This window comes from Protomyctophum parallelum, assembly GCF_964188405.1.
Source record: "Protomyctophum parallelum genome assembly, chromosome: 20".
Taxonomy (NCBI): Eukaryota; Metazoa; Chordata; class Actinopteri; order Myctophiformes; family Myctophidae; genus Protomyctophum; species Protomyctophum parallelum.
The window spans coordinates 38,385,796-38,406,251 of NC_139718.1; the positions used below are offsets into that span (position 1 = coordinate 38,385,796).

At 41.1% G+C, this 20,456-nt stretch overlaps 1 protein-coding gene across 1 annotated transcript; it reads left to right on the plus strand.

Moving 5' to 3' along the window:
• Window positions 1-505: 505 nt before the first annotated feature.
• Window positions 506-14,417, plus strand: LOC310877770 (collagen alpha-1(XII) chain-like; the record flags this gene model as incomplete). The annotated part of the gene is made up of 9 exons (XM_083791719.1): window positions 506-632; window positions 2,114-2,686; window positions 4,806-4,925; window positions 9,569-9,844; window positions 10,575-10,850; window positions 11,036-11,305; window positions 11,609-11,875; window positions 12,369-12,488; window positions 14,281-14,417. The coding sequence occupies 9 exons, from the start codon at window positions 506-508 to the stop codon at window positions 14,415-14,417; spliced, it is 2,166 nt and encodes a 721-aa protein (XP_083647845.1).
• Between the last annotated feature and the right edge of the window lie 6,039 nt (window positions 14,418-20,456).

The window sequence follows — 20,456 nt, forward strand, 5'->3', positions numbered from 1 at the left end:
ACTAGATGTCAGAGTTGTGTAAAGTGCCTCGCACTTTTCTGGAAGCGAGTAGCCTGCAGGTGTGTTTACAAACTGAGAAGATACAAATCTCAGTTGGACTTTGTTTATTTATGAACCTTTATTTAAAGGTTAAATACTGGACTTAGTACTGGACTGGAGCACCTCGTAGTATTGTGGTTTGACACCCCAAGTTGGGACGGGGTTCGTTTACCCGGGCAATACATTGAGGTAATTAGGTTTATCCCTTCACATGTCCTTCCACTGCACCTCCCAAGTTCCATGCAAGTCCTTCAGGATTGGGTAGTTCAACACCCACACCATTGGCATGTGTCTGTGTGGACATATAAATGCTGTCAACTCGTTTAGAGAGGGCCCACTCACTGCCTTCATGCACTTGCTGCGGGAGCGGATAGAAAGCAGACAAAAATGACGTTATTATTAATCACTCTTGTCTGTTCCATTGGCATCCTGGCGTCGGGGACCGAAGGGACGCAGCCACGTTTAAATGGCCGTGGCCATGGACCTCAGTCACCTCACCAAAACCACAGAGTCGTCGTCGCCAGGCCCATTTCGCCAGTGTCTCCACTGTTCTCTCCTCCAAGAGTCCGACAACAACCGGTGGTTGAACAAACGTACGATCATCAAGTTTTGTCACGTGAAACGACGTCTGGTAAAGGCGTTCGTCCAAGTCATCGCACGTTGAGCCAAGGGTTTCGGCCGAGCATCCAGCCCGCTTTGCAGGCTCAGCAGCCCGCTGTCAACATCAACAACCACCTGTCACACAATGCACGTGGACGGGACTATGGAGGTTGGTACATCATATGTCTTATTATTATTATACCTTTTAAGGCTTGCCGGCTATACTGTATTTATGTCAGTGGATGTGGAATGTAATACAATTGAAATCATTAAATATAGTTCGCCTATGCTTCTATATTTATTAGCTTAATAATCATAATCAATAATCATTATTCCATAATGATTACATTATGTATTTGCCCTATTTATAAAATGTAAATTAAATGAATGAATAAAATAAATAAACAAATGGTGGCCACTATCTAAAGATAGGTAGGCCTAAGTGATATTGTGTTTCTTATATTCGATTTTGTTCTCTGCTATTGTTCTGCTATCATTTTAACTACTTGTGTTTTATTGTATTTTATTTTTATGTCCTGCCCTGTGAAGCACTTTGAACTGCATTTATGTATGAAAAGTGCTATACAAATAAAGTTTATTATTATTATTATTATTGTGTTAAAATGTTAAATAGCTACATATTTTATAGGCCTACTCATTGCTATAGTGTTTGTTCAGCTCTTGGAAAATCCATTTTCAGGTCTGGATATTACCAATTTGATGAGCGATTGAGAAAATTAATGTAGGATACAGGATAAACAAGGGAACTATACAGTATACACTATATACATTTGAAGTTGATGGGTAGCCAAAAACTTTTTATGATTGCCTGAACTTGGCAACCCACCTGAAAATGTATTTTCATTCTGTTTATTAAAGCTCTGGAAAGATGGGAGACCCCTGGCACTGAGGAAACACTATAGCAACGATCAGAATATAGGACTTCAACTTCAGAAACAACAGAAAATGCCTTGTTTTAACCAAATATATCACTTACCCTTGATTGAATTACATGTTTTGACACACACACACACACACACACACACACACACACACACACACACACACACACACACACACACACACACACACACACACACACACACACACACACACACACACACACACACACACGCACACACTGACAGCTGACCCAATTAAATTAAGCTATGGGACAATGACCCCAGAACAGGACATGGTTTTTATGCCATCTTCTGGAAAAGAGAAATACAGTTATGCAGTCTATTGTGGAGCCTGGTGGCAACTGGCACAAGGAACAGGTGGTGTCAGAGGAGAGTTGATGATGCACGTGATGGTTGATGGTGCACGTGAGGATTTAGGTGATGGAGGGGTTCTCCAGGATAGTGTCCATCTTCCTTCCTATCTAAGCTCCCTGTATGTCAAAATGATAAAATGGAATGCATTTTGCCGTATTAAAAAAAAAGTAATCTCTATTTGTCTTTGTCTCTTACAGCAACCACAAATTGTAGAAATCGACCCATAGACCTGGTCTTCATCATAGACAGCTCCCGCAGTGTGCGCCCGGCTGAATTCATTAAGGCCAAGGAGTTCCTGCAAATCTTGGTGGACAGCTTGGAGATCGGTTCAGATTCCACGCGAGTGGGCCTTGTCAACTACGCCAGCACCGTGCAGATTGACTTCCAGCTGAATACCTATTTTGATAAGGGCGCCCTGAAGCAGGCGCTTGCTGGCATCGAGCCCCTCGCTTCAGGCACAATGACAGGCATGGCCATCAAGACGGCCATGGAGCAAGCGTTCACCGCGGAGTCTGGCGCTCGGCCCAGCCAGATGTCCATCGCCAAAGTGGCCATCATAGTGACGGACGGGAGACCCCAGGACAAGGTGGAGGACATAGCGGCGGCAGCCCGGGCGGCAGGGATAGAGATCTACGCGGTAGGAGTGGACAGAGCTGACATGGAGTCTCTCCGCCAGATGGCCAGCCTCCCACTGGACGAGCACGTCTTCTATGTGGAGACCTATGGTGTCATGGAGAAGCTCACTTCCAAATTTAGGGAAACCTTGTGTGGTAAGGATGATGATGAGGGGAGTGCGGACATCCCCGGAGTAGGCCTAAACACTGGTATGTCCGATTCATCCCATTGCATTCGCACGTGAATTTATGGGCAGCACTGCCATAGAAGGCCATCTCCATTCTAAAGTCAACTGTCCTCTTCTTTACGATTCAGAACGAGTGCAAAGGTAACACTGGCGATTTACCGCCACTTGTTTACTCTTCCGAAAGGGTCAGCCACTAATTGTACTAGTTTTCAAGGTGATTCCTGTAAATGGGTACAGTGCAGACCTGCTATTATTAACCAGATTAAAGAAGAAGACACAACTCTGACCACTGGCTGACCTACAGTGCCAACTCAGAGTCAGCCCTGATTAGTTGACAACTTTAAAATGGTGGAAACCTTATGTGGCGATGCTCATATTTGTCACACTGATCGCTAAACGGTGCCTTTCACCCTTGTGCCCTGCTCAGCTGCCTGTTGTGGCCACAAGCTGCTGCATTCGCTTGGACTGAAATATCTGACGGAGCCTCAATAAACACTATAGAAAAAGGCAAAATAGTCAATTTATCTACAATGTGAGAATAAATCAGAGAACACTAGGGTTCAAGGGTTGTGATAGCCTTTCTAGCCATTTTCCAAACAACAATATTAGAAAGCAGATAAAAATACACCACTACCTATGCCACTGTAATACTAAATTGTATATTTAAGAAGAAATGGTTCTAATGAAGTGGTTAATCACTATGGGATACCAAAACCAAATTCAGTATGTACAGTATAGTTTAAATGAACAATTCAGTATTATGTATTTTGCTCACCAGTGTATCAACACACATCCCATGTCACCAAAGTCCTCTTCTAAGGCCCAAACCTCACCAATGATTTGCCATGCAACTCCTTGCAACCAAACGGCTGAGAGTAGTTGCATGAAGTTGCATATAACCATTATACCTAATGGCAGTTGCAAGGAGTTGCATTGGTGTGGTTTGGGCCTAACGGGTAGTAAAATTAAAGGAATTAGGAAAGGTGCTCAGAAAAGATGTCTGAAAAGCTACTGTAGCTCATTTCAAGTTGCTTTAGAATATTTTGCGTCGTACTACGTACAAGTACGTGGCCTATGACTGCTTGCAGGCTGTTGGCAATGCTGCATCTTTCGGTCTCTTCTTACTGTACAAGCCTCTTTAGTGACAATGAATTTTTGGATTTTTGGAACTAAAGAGTGCTAAGAAATGCAATGCGTTATAAATTAATAACCAAGGGCTTTCCTGGCTTTCAGCTTGTCGAGTGCTGTATTTAAGACATGGTACCATTTATGCAAATTCAAAAGCTTGCTTTTGAATTAGCTGAGCGGGACAAAGTTAACCACTTAACGGATGTAACCACTTCTTAAACCCTATACTACTTTTTTTTTTAAAGGTAATATACAAGCTCACAACCCCTTCATGTTGTGGTGCGTTGTGAGCTTGTAGATCACCTATTTTCACAGAATGTTCGCCCCACAGGGATGCTATAGGGTTCAAGTGGTTGGTTTTTTCACACTGGGAGAGTGACGAATGCGATAAAAAAAATGCATCAATCATTAATTTGCATTGGAAAAAATGTATAGTATTTATTGCCGCATTATTTTCACATTTGTGAATGTGCTCATCATTCATGACACAAAAATATAAAATATAAAATATGTTTTTGGGCGAATTTATTGCACAAAGAAAATGCTGGGACTCCAAGTGGGGAATTCCTTCTAACAAAGTACTATCACTTTCTGTTAATACAGTGTCTTGAAATGCAAATACCAAATCCAAAAGTTTTTTTCGTCATGAAGGTGAAATGTAGCATTTGAATGTGATGAGGAACTACGTCAACTTCCATTACTCATAGAAACAAATAACACTTAAACGCATGGCACAAATGTGGTTCTGTCTAAGCTAAAGTTGGAGACAACAATTGGTTTAGATGTGAATTACTTTTACACTAACTAAGTAACTTTGAAACCAAATTTGATATAATTTGGGAATGTAAAAGTGTTTTATTGAAATAACAAATACTTGAATACTAATACATCAATACTATCCAATTAATGATTATGTCTTCAGGCAAACCCAGTCAAATATGGAAGTGTTTCTTTTCAAGGTTCGGATGCGTGTGCCCTTGGACACGACTGTGAGCACATATGTGTCAACCGTGGTGATTCGTACATCTGCCAATGTCGAGCGGGCTATATCTTGAATGCGGACAAGAAAACATGTACACGTAAGAATCCTGACCTTTTACTAATGGAAAATGTCAGGCTTTCCCACAGATGTCCGTTACATTTGTTTTTTTAAATATAATTTTTATCCCAAGATACGCGTAGTTTAGAGACCAGGATTAATAAGTAGTAGCTTTGCCGAGCCATGAGGCTATCTCCTGTTTCTGTAGTGTGAGGCAGCTTGATGTACAAGTACACCCCCTGGACATGACGCTAGTATGTCGCAGGGACTTACCCCCAATCCAACCCTTGATGCTGAGTGTCAAGCAGGGAGGCACTGGGTCCCATTTTTAGAGTCTTTGGTATGACCCGGCCTGGGATTGAGCCCCGACCTCCCAGTCTCAGGGCAGACACTCTAAACACAAGGCCACTGAGCTGGAGACCAGGATTACTGCATGTTTTTTGTGAGGGTACCTACCCTAGCCTAGGGGACACGGGGAGAACATGCAAACTCCACACGGAGTCCGTTACATTTCTAAGATTGAATAAAATACATGTTGTCCAGAAGCTCCATCCACAGCTAGTGGATGCTGTTGAACATGTTTGCACTGTGATCTTAGGTTTGAGGTTGTTCTCTGTCATTTTGATTATTCAGTGTGGAATTGAGTGTGGACAGCTGGAAAGGATGCAGAGATAGATAACCACATGTTCCATGTCTACAATGTGTCAACAATGGCAGTGACAAATGTATTGAGTTGTTCTAGTAGTCTAGGTAAGGGGTTTCCAAACCCTTCCATGCCTATAGGAGCCATATAGCCTCTGGCTGCAGCCCCCCCTATAGCTTAAGAAAAACAACCAAAGAAACCCACAAAAATAGCCGATCTACAGGCTCACAATGTGTCGTTTGAAAGTTTGTGAAAGATTTTGATGTAATGGCAAAAAATAGGGATGGCAGGTTGAATGTTTTTGTTTTGTTTATGACCACCCAAAAGTAATATGGTATAATATTACTGTTTTGGCAGAGTAATACCTTACACTGCTTGTTACTGGGTAAAGTAATAATATTACAGAAATAAATTACTAGTAACTTGTTACTGCCCAACACTGGTGGCACTTCATATTTTCAAGCAGGATATAATGTTAAAAACAGACAAGAAAACATGCTCACGTAAGAGTCTCAAACGTTTTCATTCGTTTGTTGTGGTGCAGTGTATCAGGTTTCGCACAGATCCCCATTATGTTGTCTCCTGATCTGAGCATTTCTAAACAACACTCACATAATTTTTTCCAGGCATAACTGGCATTTCGAAAATGTCTCTAAAACCCCCCAGTGAGAAAGCAAAAAGCTGAGTGGTGATACAATTTGCGCTATCCCTCTGGGATTCGCTTGAGATCAGCTCTGTTTCACTAAATGTTTTGGGTTGTTCCTAGCAGTCCAAGTCGTTACACATAGTACTATTATGTATGGTGTCACAGATTGATCATAGAGTGTGCAACTATTGTCACACAATGTGATGTTTCACGCAGTACGCATTACCAAAATGTGTAATCATAACAGCATGGCAATTATAATATGCTAATTATACAAGAAAGCATTCAGTCAGACAGCAAGAGTTGGTGAGGAAATCATATATTAGCTTATATAGAGTATAGTCAAAATAATTAATCTTGACTATTATACAATAGGGTGGCATGGCTCAAGAGGTAGAGTGGCTGTAAGTTTTCTGGTTTGATTCCCGGCTCCTGGCTTTGTGTTGAAGTGTGCTTGATAACACACTGAACCCCTAACTGCTCCTGATGCTCAGGTTGCCTCTGCTGTGAATGGGTGAATGTCATTTAACATTGTAAAGCACTTTGGATAAAGAAGTAGGTCGGGAGTGGCTTATTGTCAGTAAATGGTGCATTTTTATAGCGCCTTTATCCAAGGCGCTTTACATAGATTGTGCATTACATTCACCCATTTCACACACACATTCATACACTGATGGCGGCAGGAAACCATGCAAGGCACCAACCAGCACATCAGGAGCAATTAGGGGTTCAGTGTCTTGCTGAAGGACACTTCAACACTAACTCTGGGGGAGCCCGGGTTTGAACTGGCAACCTTGCGGTTTAGTTAGAGAAAATTAGCAAAATGTGTGTCAAATCTGCAAAATAAATGCTTACCACTAGCTTTCTTCACAAATGTGTTCATAAAGGTGGCTACTATAACATATACATTTGTTCCAACCCAACTCCCCTGGGAAACGTTGTGACAGCTGCTGAAAGTTGGTGTACCATTAACAACCAAAATAAGGCAAAACTTCCAAAATTTCATTATGCTTTAAGTAGCACATGACATGTCAAACTAGGGGGTTTTCATGATGCTGAATCCATTCCAAGCATTAGTTTTGCACGGAAACACTCCTTGGGCTAAATTTGGCCATAGCCACTTGGCCAAATGTGCCCAAATGTGCTGACCTCATCACATTTGTGATGAGTGTTTTTTGTGCACATGCACATGTCACATGCACTTAAAGTATAATGACATTTTGAAAATGTTGCCTTATATTGGTTGTTCAATGGTGCCCCAACTTTCAGCAGCTGTCGCAAAGTTTCCCAAGGGAGTTGGGTTGGAACAAATTCATGAACCTTTATGAAGATATCTGTGAAGAAAGCTAGTGGTAAGCATTTCCTTTGCAGATTTGCCACACATTTCGCTAATTTTCCCTTATAGTTACCATCCAGCCACTCTACCCCTGAGCCACTGCCGCCCCAGGATCACGCAGGAGTCTGTCAGGAGTCTGTCCCCGTAACAATGCGCTAGACCCCTGGGAGATGGATTGCTGAGGTGGAGCTCCACACTTCCCGCAGGACTTACTACACCCAAGCGATGCTACTCATGGCGGTGTTCCGGGATCGAACCCATGAACTTGTGTTCCAAAGGTGAAAGCTCTACCGACTGAGCTACCCGGATACTGGATAAGGGTGCTATATAAATGTAGACAATTTACCAAATGAAAATGGTATAGTGCCAGTGTTTAAATTAGATTATTTTCTACATTTCATTCTTGCAGATTTATCAGCAACTTTGACCTGATCAATACTTTAGGTTACATCTCACTCCATTAATAGGAGAGAGACACAGCTCCTCTGCGTCATCACAGTTGAGTGCAGGTAGCAGGAACAATTAAGTGAATTATGACCCTCGCGGTGTTGATGCCAAGAACGTTATCTCTGCAACGCTATTGCGTAGGCAGGCAGACCTCCATCTGGCTATGGGACATTTATTATATCTACAGAATGTTTTCCTATGACCACTATTTTGACGTAAATGTGGCAATGGTTGAGAGCTCAAATCACAATTCAATTCAAAGGAGCTTCATTGGCATGAGAAAACATATGTTTACATTGCCAAAGCAAGTGCCAAAGTAAAAATAAAAACAGTTGAAAATGGGGAAAGTATACAGTTGGAGGGGGTACAGCATTTTGTAAACAGAGCTATGTCACATTGCATCATTATATACACTAGTCCCGTTGTGAGATATTTGCCCCCCCCCCTTGTGGCCGTGAAGGGTACTGCGCCCGGGTGCGTTTGTAATTGACTAATAAATTAATTAATAATCATTAATGTGTCAAATCGAAAAAAGGGCTTCGTTACGCCCTCCATATTCATATGGTCAATGCCTGTGTGTGATGGGAGTGATTGGTGCAGGCAGTAAGGAGTTACGGCACTGTTTCTGACAGACAGACACACACACACACACACACACACACACACACACACACACACACAGACAGACACTCAGACATTCGGTTAATTATAGTATGATATGATGTTATACAGGGTAGAAAGCAGGGTATAAAGAAACAAATAGCATTTGTTTTGCAGTCACTTTGGGAAAAATTGCAGCATTTTTTCTCAAGACTATTTAAATTGTATTACAAAAAGAACTCCAATTTAAGATGTCTTTAGCAGCTGTTTACATGTGCAGTATGTACTGATACCCTGAAGAAGGCAGTTGCATCTGCTGAAACGTTGGTTCCTACTCTGCATCCTGATAAATAATTGGCACTTTGGCTAACAGTGCCACTCTTTTGGAAAAATATAATATCACAATTCTTTTTCAAGCAGTATCACGATTCAAAGTATTATAACAATTCTTTGTTGGTTTTTATGGTTATTTGTCAAATTGTACAACCACCTAGAGACGATTTAGACCAAAATAAGGAAACCATCATTCTATAGAAGTATAAATTAAGGTATAGAACTGCAAATCAGAAAATGTTCATTCACTGTATGGAAAATCTATACGATATCTCTGAAAAGGCATGTTGTGGAGACGATATTCATCACCATATTGCCGACCCCTACCTACACCTTTTGAAGTTCCGTTTCCTTCAGATTCCGTTGTAAACGAAGGTCCATTGACAGAGGCTGATTTGTGTTTTGCTGAAAGAGTCGATTACAACAGGACTGTATTTCTGTCGGAAAAACAGACCCTGAGGGGTTAAGACGGGGACAGATGATGGAAGACATTCATTCTGCTTTCCAACTCATGTTTAGTCCACTTTCTCAATCAGCACTGTTTTAATGAACCCTGGTCCCACACATCTGAAGTAATAATTGTTAAGCCATTGCCTAATTCGTTCCGTGGAATAATGTGTACTATAATGTGTACAAACTTTCCAGTTTGACTGCTAAGATCCTGCATTTGTCCCACAGAACTCGGCTCACCTAGAGATCTAGTGACGAAAGACGTGACAACAAATGGTTTCGGGGTGTCCTGGACTGCAGCGCCTGGCAACGTCCGTCAGTACCGGGTCAAGTGGAAGTCTATTATTTCTCAGGAGACCGGTGAGAAGATGGTGCCGGGAGGCCTCACAGCTACGGTTCTGGAGGGGCTTACTCCAGCAACACGTTACCAGGTCTCGGTCTACGCCGGCTACGGCAACGGAGAGGGGGATCCACTAACAGGAATGGAAACTACAAAAAGCACTGGTGAGTATTTATGTACGCTATGTATGGCATTTTAATATGGTCGGTATATCGTTGCTGTCGGACGTGCAGAAACCTTTTGTGTATCCGTATCAAAAGTAGCAGATCTATATATGAAAGATGTTATGCACTACTTGCAATTGGAAAAGATAAAGTTTGAATTGAGAGGGAGTGAAGATAGATTTTACCAGACATGGCAACCCTTCATTGACCATTTCAATAGGTGCACGCTAACCCCTCCTACACAATAGATAACATATTAGAAAATTGGAAAGAAAAGTAAAGAAAAAAAAGGAACTGAGGATTTTATTTTATTTTATTTATTCTCATTTAAAAAGAAATGTCTGTAATTCTGTTAATTTACAACAACGTGTTGGGAAAGTTTTGAGAGCAAGAGTGTCTGTCCTGTGGTCTTTGTTTTGTTTGTCTGTTCACATTTGTCGTTGTTTAACTGTTTTTTTGTTTTTTCGTTTTTATCACATTTATATATCTTTTTTATTATGTATTGTATGTGGAATTTACATTACCTGTCTTTATCTTTCATTTTATAACTGAATAACTCATTATTATTGTCAAAGATTGTCATATAAGTTGTCATATACAAAAAATGCCTAATAAAAACAGTATTAAAAAAAAAAAAAAAGTAGCAGATCTATTAGCTCGAATGAGCTTGTGGATATACTTTTGCTATTTTTGAATTTGAAGGCCCCAACTTCTAATCTTTGTCCAGCAGAACTCGGCTCACCTAGAGACCTAGTGACGAAAGACGTGACAACAAACGGTTTCGGGGTGTCCTGGACGGCAGCGCCTGGCAACGTCCGTCAGTACCGGGTCAAGTGGAAGTCTATTATTTCTCAGGAGACCGGTGAGAAGATGGTGCCGGGAGGCCTCACAGCTACGGTTCTGGAGGGGCTTACTCCAGCAACACGTTACCAGGTCTCGGTCTACGCCGGCTACGGCAACGGAGAGGGGGATCCACTAACAGGAATGGAAACTACAAAAAGCACTGGTGAGTATTTATGTACGCTATGTATGGCATTTTAATATGGTCGGTATATCGTTGCTGTCGGACGTGCAGAAACCTTTTGTGTATCCGTATCAAAAGTAGCAGATCTATTAGCTCGAATGAGCTTGTGGATATACTTTTGCTATTTTTGAATTTGAAGGCCCCAACTTCTAATCTTTGTCCAGCAGAACTCGGCTCACCTAGAGACCTAGTGACTGAAGACGTCACTACAACCAGCTTCAGGGTGACCTGGAAACCGGCACCGGGTCCTGTTCGTCAGTACCGGGCCACGTGGAAGTCGATGTTCACTGGCATGACGGGTGAGAAGACCGTGCCAGGAGCCATCACAGCTGCGGTTCTGGAAGGACTTACTCCTGCAACACATTACCAGGTCTCGGTCTACGCCGGCTACGGCAATGGGGAGGGGGAGCCACTCACAGGAATGGAAACCACGAAAGGTACTAGAAGAAGAAAAGAGACGAAAAGAAAATATGTTTTGTTTTATTTCAACATGCCTTTGACCGAAATGTTTGCTGCTTTTTTGCACCTGTCACTTTAAGCACTGAGCACTATTATGAGCATGTTAAAATAAAAGTTTTCCTTTATGAATGATATGAGCACTCACAATATTGAGAACAAAAATATCTCTGAATGTCAGTTATCAGAAATCGTTTGAAGTAATGATATAGTTGAAAATTAATTGGCTTATGCTTTCTGTATGTACTAGTAGTAACTGCTGACATCCTGCCTTTGTCCCACAGACATCGGCTCACCCAGAGAACTAGTGACCAAAGACGTCACGTCAACCAGTTTCGGGGTGTCCTGGAAAAAAGCACCCGGTCAGGTTCATCAGTACCGGGTCACGTGGAAGTCTCCGTTTACTGATGAGACCGGTGAGAAGACCGTGCCAGCAGCCATCACAGACACGGCTTTGGAGGATCTCACTCCAGCAACACGTTACCAGGTGTCAGTCTACGCCGGCTACGATAACGAAGAGGGGGAGCCAATGACAGGAGAGGAAACCACGCGTAAGTCATGAATGCTATAAGGGAAAAAATCTAATATTACTAGTATTTTCTCAATGATGCAATTGAACATAAGGCAGAACATTTACAATCTGCCTGCCTCAAATACTTTAATTTGCTCAGAGGAGTGCAACGCACACTAACATTTATATTTAGGTCAAAACTAGGCCTTTTTTACTGTTGTTTTGTCTCTTCTGTTTGTACCCTTTTTTTGTAAGGTTTATGTGCTCTATTTTGTAATGTTGCTTGTTTTTTATGTGTGGTGTTCATTAGTATGCTCTGTCCCGTCCAAATAAACGTATACATTAAAATGATCCGTTTTGAGGTGCAGAACAGTGAAATCAAAGTTGCCGCACAAATATCTTTATTCTCTCTCGTCCATTTAAGACTTTCAGACAAGCTATGAGCTTGTTTTCAGCAAATAAAGACATGTTTTGGAAAATGGTATACATGCAGTATATTCTTCAGTGACTATGTCACTTTTGTCCCTTTCCAGTTCCAGAGGCGTGTGCCCGGGGGCACAACTGCCAGCATACATGCGTTAACAACGGTGACTCATACATCTGCGAGTGTCGCAGGGGATACGTGCTTAACGCAGACCAGAGAACATGCTCACGTAAGTATTGTATTACTTCTAGGCACTATAGGTTTTTCACAAGGCTGCTGAGTCTAAATATCCCCCCCACCAAAGAATGTTGGTGTCAGCTCCTGTCACAGCAAACGGCAAACGTTGCTGAAGCTTGATTAAAAGAGTAAATGAAGTCTTCCAGATGTTCTATCAAAGCTGGTACTGGTATTGAACTGAGCTTGATTGAGCAGAGGTGGGAGACATGATGGCACGAATGCAGAGAAATTTTATTTAATTGTCATGGGTTCCATACAAGCCCTGGTGTTCTCTGCTGCCGAAATACTGTGCCCCAGTCTGGAGTAGAAGCCCACACGTGAAGAAGGTTGATCCTGTCATCAACAATGCCCTTCGGATCGTAACTGGCTGCCTGAAGCCCACCTCTGTGTCCTACCTGCCCGTCCTAGCGGGAATTGCCCCGGCTGGCCTCCAACGAGAGGCCCTCGCACTTGTAAGGAAAGCCCAAGAACACAACTGGCATATCCTGCACGAAACAACAACTAAGGCAGCACCCCCATGCAGACTGAAGTCCCGCCACCCCTACAACCGGACAGCCCAAGAGATGCTTGGTTCCATCCCTGAGGACCTGTCTAAAAGGGCAAGCACACTTTGGTAGGCCTGCCCTGTAGCCCATGTACTCAGCATTGCATCATAGCATATAGCATTCAAGTCACCTGCAGTAGGCCTAAGCTAACAAAATAAATGGTGTCCTCTAAAGTGTAGTTACTATGGGCAGGGTTTGGATGACAATATAGCTGTTACAACAGATTGTCTTTTTATATTAAAAAATATAGGCTATATATTTTAACAATCAATTTTGATCCTAATTAATCGATTAATCACTAATTAAACTTCAAAGGCCTATAAGTTCATAGGTCTGTCTGTGGTGTGGTGTCCCTATATAATGTATAGTATTTGGTAGAATGGTAAATGCTTCTAAATACACTTTAGTCAAAATAAGGGCCAATATATCTATCATTTTTTTATAATACTCAATGGGAAAGCCATGTAGACCCAGTGACTTCCCCATTTTCATCACTGTAATGGCATTTCTGACATCCTCCTCAGTAATCGGTGTATCCAGACATTCTGCCTGTTGCAGGGTCATTGTGGGCAGATTTATCCTGGAGAGAAAATCTTCTAACTCCCTCTGCTCATGGTTAGAGGTAGATGGGTATATATTTATATTAAACAGTTGAAATACTGTATTGATTTCTTTAGAACTAGATTATCTCCCTTCTTAATTGAACAACACTATTCCACAGTTATTCTCTCTTTGCTTGTCGAGCCAGGAGCTTTCCAGCATTCTCTCCCCCGTCATAAAAATGTGTCTAAATAATTCTGTTTTCTTATCCCATTCAATTGAAATTTACATGCATAATTCTTGATGTACATCTTCTGTATAATGTTCTAATGTAACAATTTGCAATTTCACCTTCAATTTATGTATTTGTTCAATGCTTTCTTTTTTCCTTTTAGATCGCTATGAATTTACCTCTAATAAATGCCTTAGACGCTTCACGCTTCCCACACTGTAGAAATCCTTTCTGTTGATTAATGTCAAAAAAGGATGTTACCTCATTGATTATTACTAAATGTACCCATACCATAATCACGCCACACATATCATAATATTGTGCCTTCATGAACAGAACATTTCTTTAGGTCCATAATCACATAATGCTTTAGTGCCCACAAGTCCACTGAAATCACCCATGTGTAATGTAATAATACAATTTAAGAGGTTAAATGTGACTTAACTTTGTCCTGATCTGACTTTCAGAGGAAATGCGAAGTGAAATATCTGAGAACGCCTGCATGTGTGAAGCTCAGGTTGCATTTCAGAAAAAAGTCATATCAACTATACAAGAACTGACCAGGAAACATATCCTTTTGTCTCTGCTACATGGGCAAAAATAACACATTTTCATAATTCCATTAATCTGCAGCCTTAATTAACAAAAATGATTAGAATATTAAATTAAAGTTATAATGTGTTATGATGATGCGTGGTGGCTAAACATTTAAATGTATACCATGATGTGGTTTGAGTTCACATTTTGTTCACATCTCTAGCATGGATTTCCTTGACTATCCGTCCACTTGATGACATCTCAAACAGAATTAGCCAGATGGAAGGCCAGCAGCATTACTTCTAAGAAGAGAAGAGTAACACGATCCTGCTGTGGATCCAGATAAGGGTCATCTTCTCATAACCAGTGAAATGACAACAAATCAATAACCTTTCATATGTCACCACTGGAATTTACTGCTTTCACATCATCTAGTATGTGATTAGCGTATGTACACTGTACAGTAATAACAAGCAAAGCTTGTTAACGTGAGGGAATATATAAATTAATTGTGTTAAACTGAAACTTGTTTGATGACCAAACCTCTGTAATACCAAGAATATTCTTAAATCAAAGGAGAGACTGGGTGCTACTTTTTATAATAAAATTGTCACAGATTTTTCATGGGAGAGTTTTGCACATTCTTTTTTTACACTTTATTTCAAGGGGAACTATTTAAATAACTGGAGAAGTGGAATTATATGGGGGGACCCAGGATGGATTTAAAATGGCATTTATTGGTTTTATTTTTATATATATATACATGACACACACACACACACACACACACACACACACACACACACACACACACACACACACACACACACACACACACACACACACACACACACACACTAGTACACTCCTGCACGTCTCTAGTCAATGCAAGAGAAACATTTATAAAATAATACTTAAAAAGTAACCTTCAAAAGAAGGGACTGCACACTTCTCAAATACAGGATGACCTGATTAGTGTGGTTGCCCGAATGGGCAACCAGACTCTTGTAACTGTGACACTTTATTATTTCACTGGAGTAGTCTTTATTTTGACGCTTTATACCTCCCACACTGTACGCTGTACGCACTTGAGCCATATGTCAAATTGACCGGAAAAATCGGGAATCGTGTGCTTGTATTTTGTTAAGAGAAATGTTGTATAGTTTAATTGATATGAATTTATTAGTGAATTAAATTTCCCCATTGACATGAATGGGAAAAGGCAAAAATTCACATTCAAGTATTTGTTCCTCGGAGACTGTAATCACTATAGTTACAAAACTTTTAGGGATAATTCAACATTATCCCTAAAATTATTTAACCTTAAAATTTTATCGGTCGGCCTCATGGTGGCGCTATAACAGCCCACTTTACCTTTTGGCTTATAACTCTTGAACCATAGGTCGTAAAATAAAAAATATTGTTTCCCTGGATTCCTTGGGTCATGACGCATCTCCCCATATAGGCCACGCCCATTTCCGCCATGATAGATTTTCCGCCATTTTTAATTTTGTCCAAAACACACTTTTTGCTTTTCCTCCTACAGATTTTGTCCAAATCTCACAGAAATCGGCACACGTGATCTCTGGACCCATCCAATTAAAACTGAACTGCAGAATTTTGAAAGTGCGTATCGTTCGGCCGTAATCGTCTTCCGAAGTTAGTAGGAGGGGCCTATATCACAAAAAATGCCATAAATCACGAACGGAATGTCCAATCCATCCCACATTTCAATCACATGTCCGGGGTGGTTCAATCAACCAAGTTCTAAAAGCATTTTAGCACCATTTTCATCCATAGGGGGCGCCGCAAATGCGAGAAATGTAACCGTTTGTCGCAAAAACATGAATTTCGGGGGTTAAATCCCCTCCGAATTACTTACGCATGATCTAAGGCGTGACTTGAAATTGTAATTGGCTGGCAATACTAGTGGGAGGGGCATATGTAAGCCACTGCGGCAACCACACTCTGCAATTTTTTTAAATTTGTGATGCCTTTGACAGATGTTTGTAGAAGTCGTTCAGTTATTGTTACATCATTTTGTAATTAACCTCTTAAGTCCTACATAATATATACACTTAGTCGCACAACAATGTTCAATTGTAAAAATGGCTGATCTACAAACTCACAACACAGCATTGTGAGGCTGTTTTTGAACATTTGTAAAGGATAATTTCACATGTTTCAAGTGATTAAAGGATGGATGGCTTTGCCGGCATTTAATGTGAATCACCACCAGCCCAGGTGAAATGTATGCATAGTTCTTGTGAGGCTGGAATCTATTTTACAGTATGGCTCTAGATGCGGAACATAGTTGTTATGTCAGATTTTCACATTCAGAACCGTGTTAATCAGACCAGTGTGTGTCCATGTGGAAACCTCGTATGAATCTGATCTCAGGTCAGAATGGGTTAATCAGACCAGTGTGTGTCCATGTGGAAACCTCGTATGAATCTGATCTCAGGTCAGAATGGGTTAAATACTACTGAAGTTTCACTTGTAAGTTTGGGTAAGAAACTGTTTTTTTTTTTGCAGAGACTTTTTGTCTAATCACGTGGTCTGGTTCTTTATTTTCTTTACTTTATACGATAAAGCGTCCAGTACAGGAGTTATGTACAATTTGTCAATTTGCAGGTATTTAGAACAAAATTATAGACTCAAAATCTATACATGCTGCAAGTGCTCCGTCTTCCAATAAATAAGGTTTATCAAGTAGAAATACATGTTTGGTTATGGTGACATACATTTTGTGCGTTGTACATTTACATGACATTGGCAGTTATAAATAAAATTGATATAAATTAACATGTTTTGAGTACTGAGTTATTTCACCGAGCTGGTCAGTTCAGGTGAAGAAGTTTAAATGGTTTAATGTTTGAAATTATGTTAATTAATTTATTATTAGCCAAATTTGTTTGATACATATCAAGTAGTGTCTAATGGGGGTCTAATGGGGGCTCAACAAATGTGGATTTGGGAACAACTGCAGACTGCAGTACAGTATTAAGTTATTAACAGATCCCTGATTGATCTAAAACAAATCCACAAATCACCAACAACACAGCAATAAGGCATTAAAACGTTTCCTTTGGAAAGTCAGAAAGTGACGTGCAAAATAAAAAATAAAATCTGCCAATTTATACACACTATGTTACACGTATACCGACGGTAGGATACCGTGTCTTTTAGGGGCGTTTCTGTGGTCAAGATAGGGCTTTTTTTTGGTACTGTAGCCTACCTGTCAGTTCTGCTGCTGGAGTCGGGTCTTCATGTAGGCTATAGCCTATGTGGTCTTCAATGTATAGCCTATGTGGCGTGAACACTAAATCCAGGCTAAAATCGCGAGATAGTCAGCAAGTCATTAATTACAGAAGTATTTCACACACCTTTGATTCGCTGTAATAAAGGAACTAAAAGGTGATCATGAAGCAGAGGGAAACACAAAAGTCAGTTGGCAGCGCCACAGCCCAGCGCCACCCACGTTGTGGCCAGAAATGTCACTCCGTTTGTAAGCTAAAGGATTAAGGATCCCACATAATGTAGGTTTGTAATAATGTTGTTTTTTGATGAATTGAACAATGTGGACTTTTGATTAATTGAACAATGTGGACCCTCTAAAACAAGTGTAATGCTTAATTGGGTCGTCCACTCACAGTTAACAGTCTTTGTATTGAGTTTGTGCTTGAAATGTACTGTAATTCTACAAACTATTAATAAAATATTTAAATCAATCAATCAAACCAGAGCTAGACTACACCATGATATATTATTAGGAGTACAATAACTTGGCATTGTGAATAAAAAGGTATTAGCCACAGTGGGGTTGCAGTGTAATGTAATGCTGAAGGTTTAATCACAGGGCTGTCTGCTTTATGTATTATGATTAAACGTGCATTCTGGTATATTGTGAATCAATGATTGAGAAAAACATCAAAGGGGTTTGAACCCGTGAAGTTCTATAAAGTTGTATTAAGAAGTCGGGCGTCTAGACCGCTAGACCACTGAGGACGCTGCCAGGAAAGGGACTCATGTCTGTATTGACTATTTAAGCCGTGACGTAACCCGCTTCCGGGTCTTACTCAAGAAAGCTCCACGTCATACATTTTCTTTGTCGTGGACACTTTACAGTTTACATTAATAATAATTATACTCGAGTTGGAAGCATTAAGACACATTTTAACCCTCAATGGCTTCCTTTCTGAAAAATAACGTTATTGTAAAAAATAAAAAGATTCACGCGTTCAGAATCATAATAATATGTAGCTATAGAAGCAGACGGGACCCGGATGTAACGTAGGAGGACTACAATAATATATGACTACAAGACAAACGCGGCAAAAGACTCGCGGGCGTGGCCTCACGTCACACCCGGAAGGAAGTGACGCCAACCCCTCAAATACGGAAGAGACGCGTGTAGGGGGGTTTTGCTCAGTGTTGTTTTGATTTTGCCACGTCACCATGTCCGCCGTGGCGTCGTCGTGTCCGCAGCAAGCAGGTACGTTAAATGTTATTTAATACTTAACGTTGTTGTTGTTCAAACATCTGTGATCACTTTATATGATAACTTTGTTATGATGTTTATATATTATGTTCGTGCCACTCTGTAAAACCCTGTTCCAGTAGCCGAATGGTTACCGTCGGCGCCTAGTAGACAACGGCCAGGGCCCGGGTTCGAGTCCCCATCGAGGACTGAGAGTTTAGCTTCATTTCTTACCAAACTAACACAATTGTTTTAGCTTTTCTCGTCGAGGTCCATTATTCATTCAGTATTTGAGCCTAAAAATGGTGGTCCCGTGGCTCAGATACCGAATGAATAAAGGACCTCGACTTGATGCAAACAAATAGTTGTGTTTGTTAAGAAGAAAATAAACTCAGTCATCGACTGGGAAGTGAACCCGGGCCCGGTTGTTCACATACCATCGACGGTATCCATTGGGCTACTGGATCATGGTTTTATAATGTAGTTAGTAACATATATGAACACAACACAGTAGGAACAGAGCATTCTGGTTCACGACGGCAGCACGCTAGCTAGCTAACGAACTAGCGTGTTCGTTAGCAAGCTAGCGTGCTGCCGTCGTGTACGTGCACAATGATAGTCAACGGACCAGCGCGTTCATGTGTTTGGGGCCAGGCTGCAATACCTTCATTCGGCCACTATGTCCATTTGGCCTCAGGGTTTCCTCTGGGTGCCTTTTCTCTATTCATAATATACTCTATGCTCACAATGGTGGTCAGTGGCTCAAATGGGTCTGAGAGGCTAAATGGCCTCAAATGGTGGTCCGTGGCTGAATAAATAATCGACTAGAGGTGAACAGAGTAGTGTTTAGATGGTTCTGTTATGACTGCATGCTGTAGTGTTTAGATGGTTCTGTTATGACTGCATGTTGTAGTATTTAGATGGTTCTGTTATGACTTCTCCTCTGCATGTTGTAGTGTTTAGATGGTTCTGTTATGACTTCCCCTCTGCATGCTGTAGTGCAGGGTTCCCCAATAGGCGGCCCGCGGGCCATTTGCGGCCCACAGAGCGCCCCCTTGTGGCCCATGAAAGAATTTCCCAAAAAAAAAAATGTTTTTTTTTTTTTTAAGTGTCCCAGATATAAATGGCATTAAATGGGGGTCAGTAGCCTATGCATGTCAAACTGGGCATCCTTTTCAAATGGGGTCTTGCCCTGAAAATGAATTTTCAGGGCAAGACCTCGACCTCGCGCGTGCAGACTCTGCCCCCAGCCTGGTACGCTAGTCAAAATATGGCCCTTGAGGAAAATTAATTGGGGAACCCTGCTGTAGTGTTTAGATGGTTCTGTTATGACTTATCCTCTGCATGCTGTAGTGTTTAGATGGTTCTGTTATGACTTCTCCTCTGCATGCTGTAGTGTTTAGATAGTTCTGTTATGACTTCCCCTCTGCATGCTGTAGTGATTAGATGGTTCTGTTATGACTTCTCCTCTGCATGCTGTAGTGTTTAGATGGTTCTGTTATGACTTCTCCTCTGCATGCTGTAGTGTTTAGATGGTTCTGTTATGACTTCTCCTCTGCATGCTGTAGTGTTTAGATGGTTCTGTTATGACTTCTCCTCTGCATGTTGTAGTGTTTAGATGGTTCT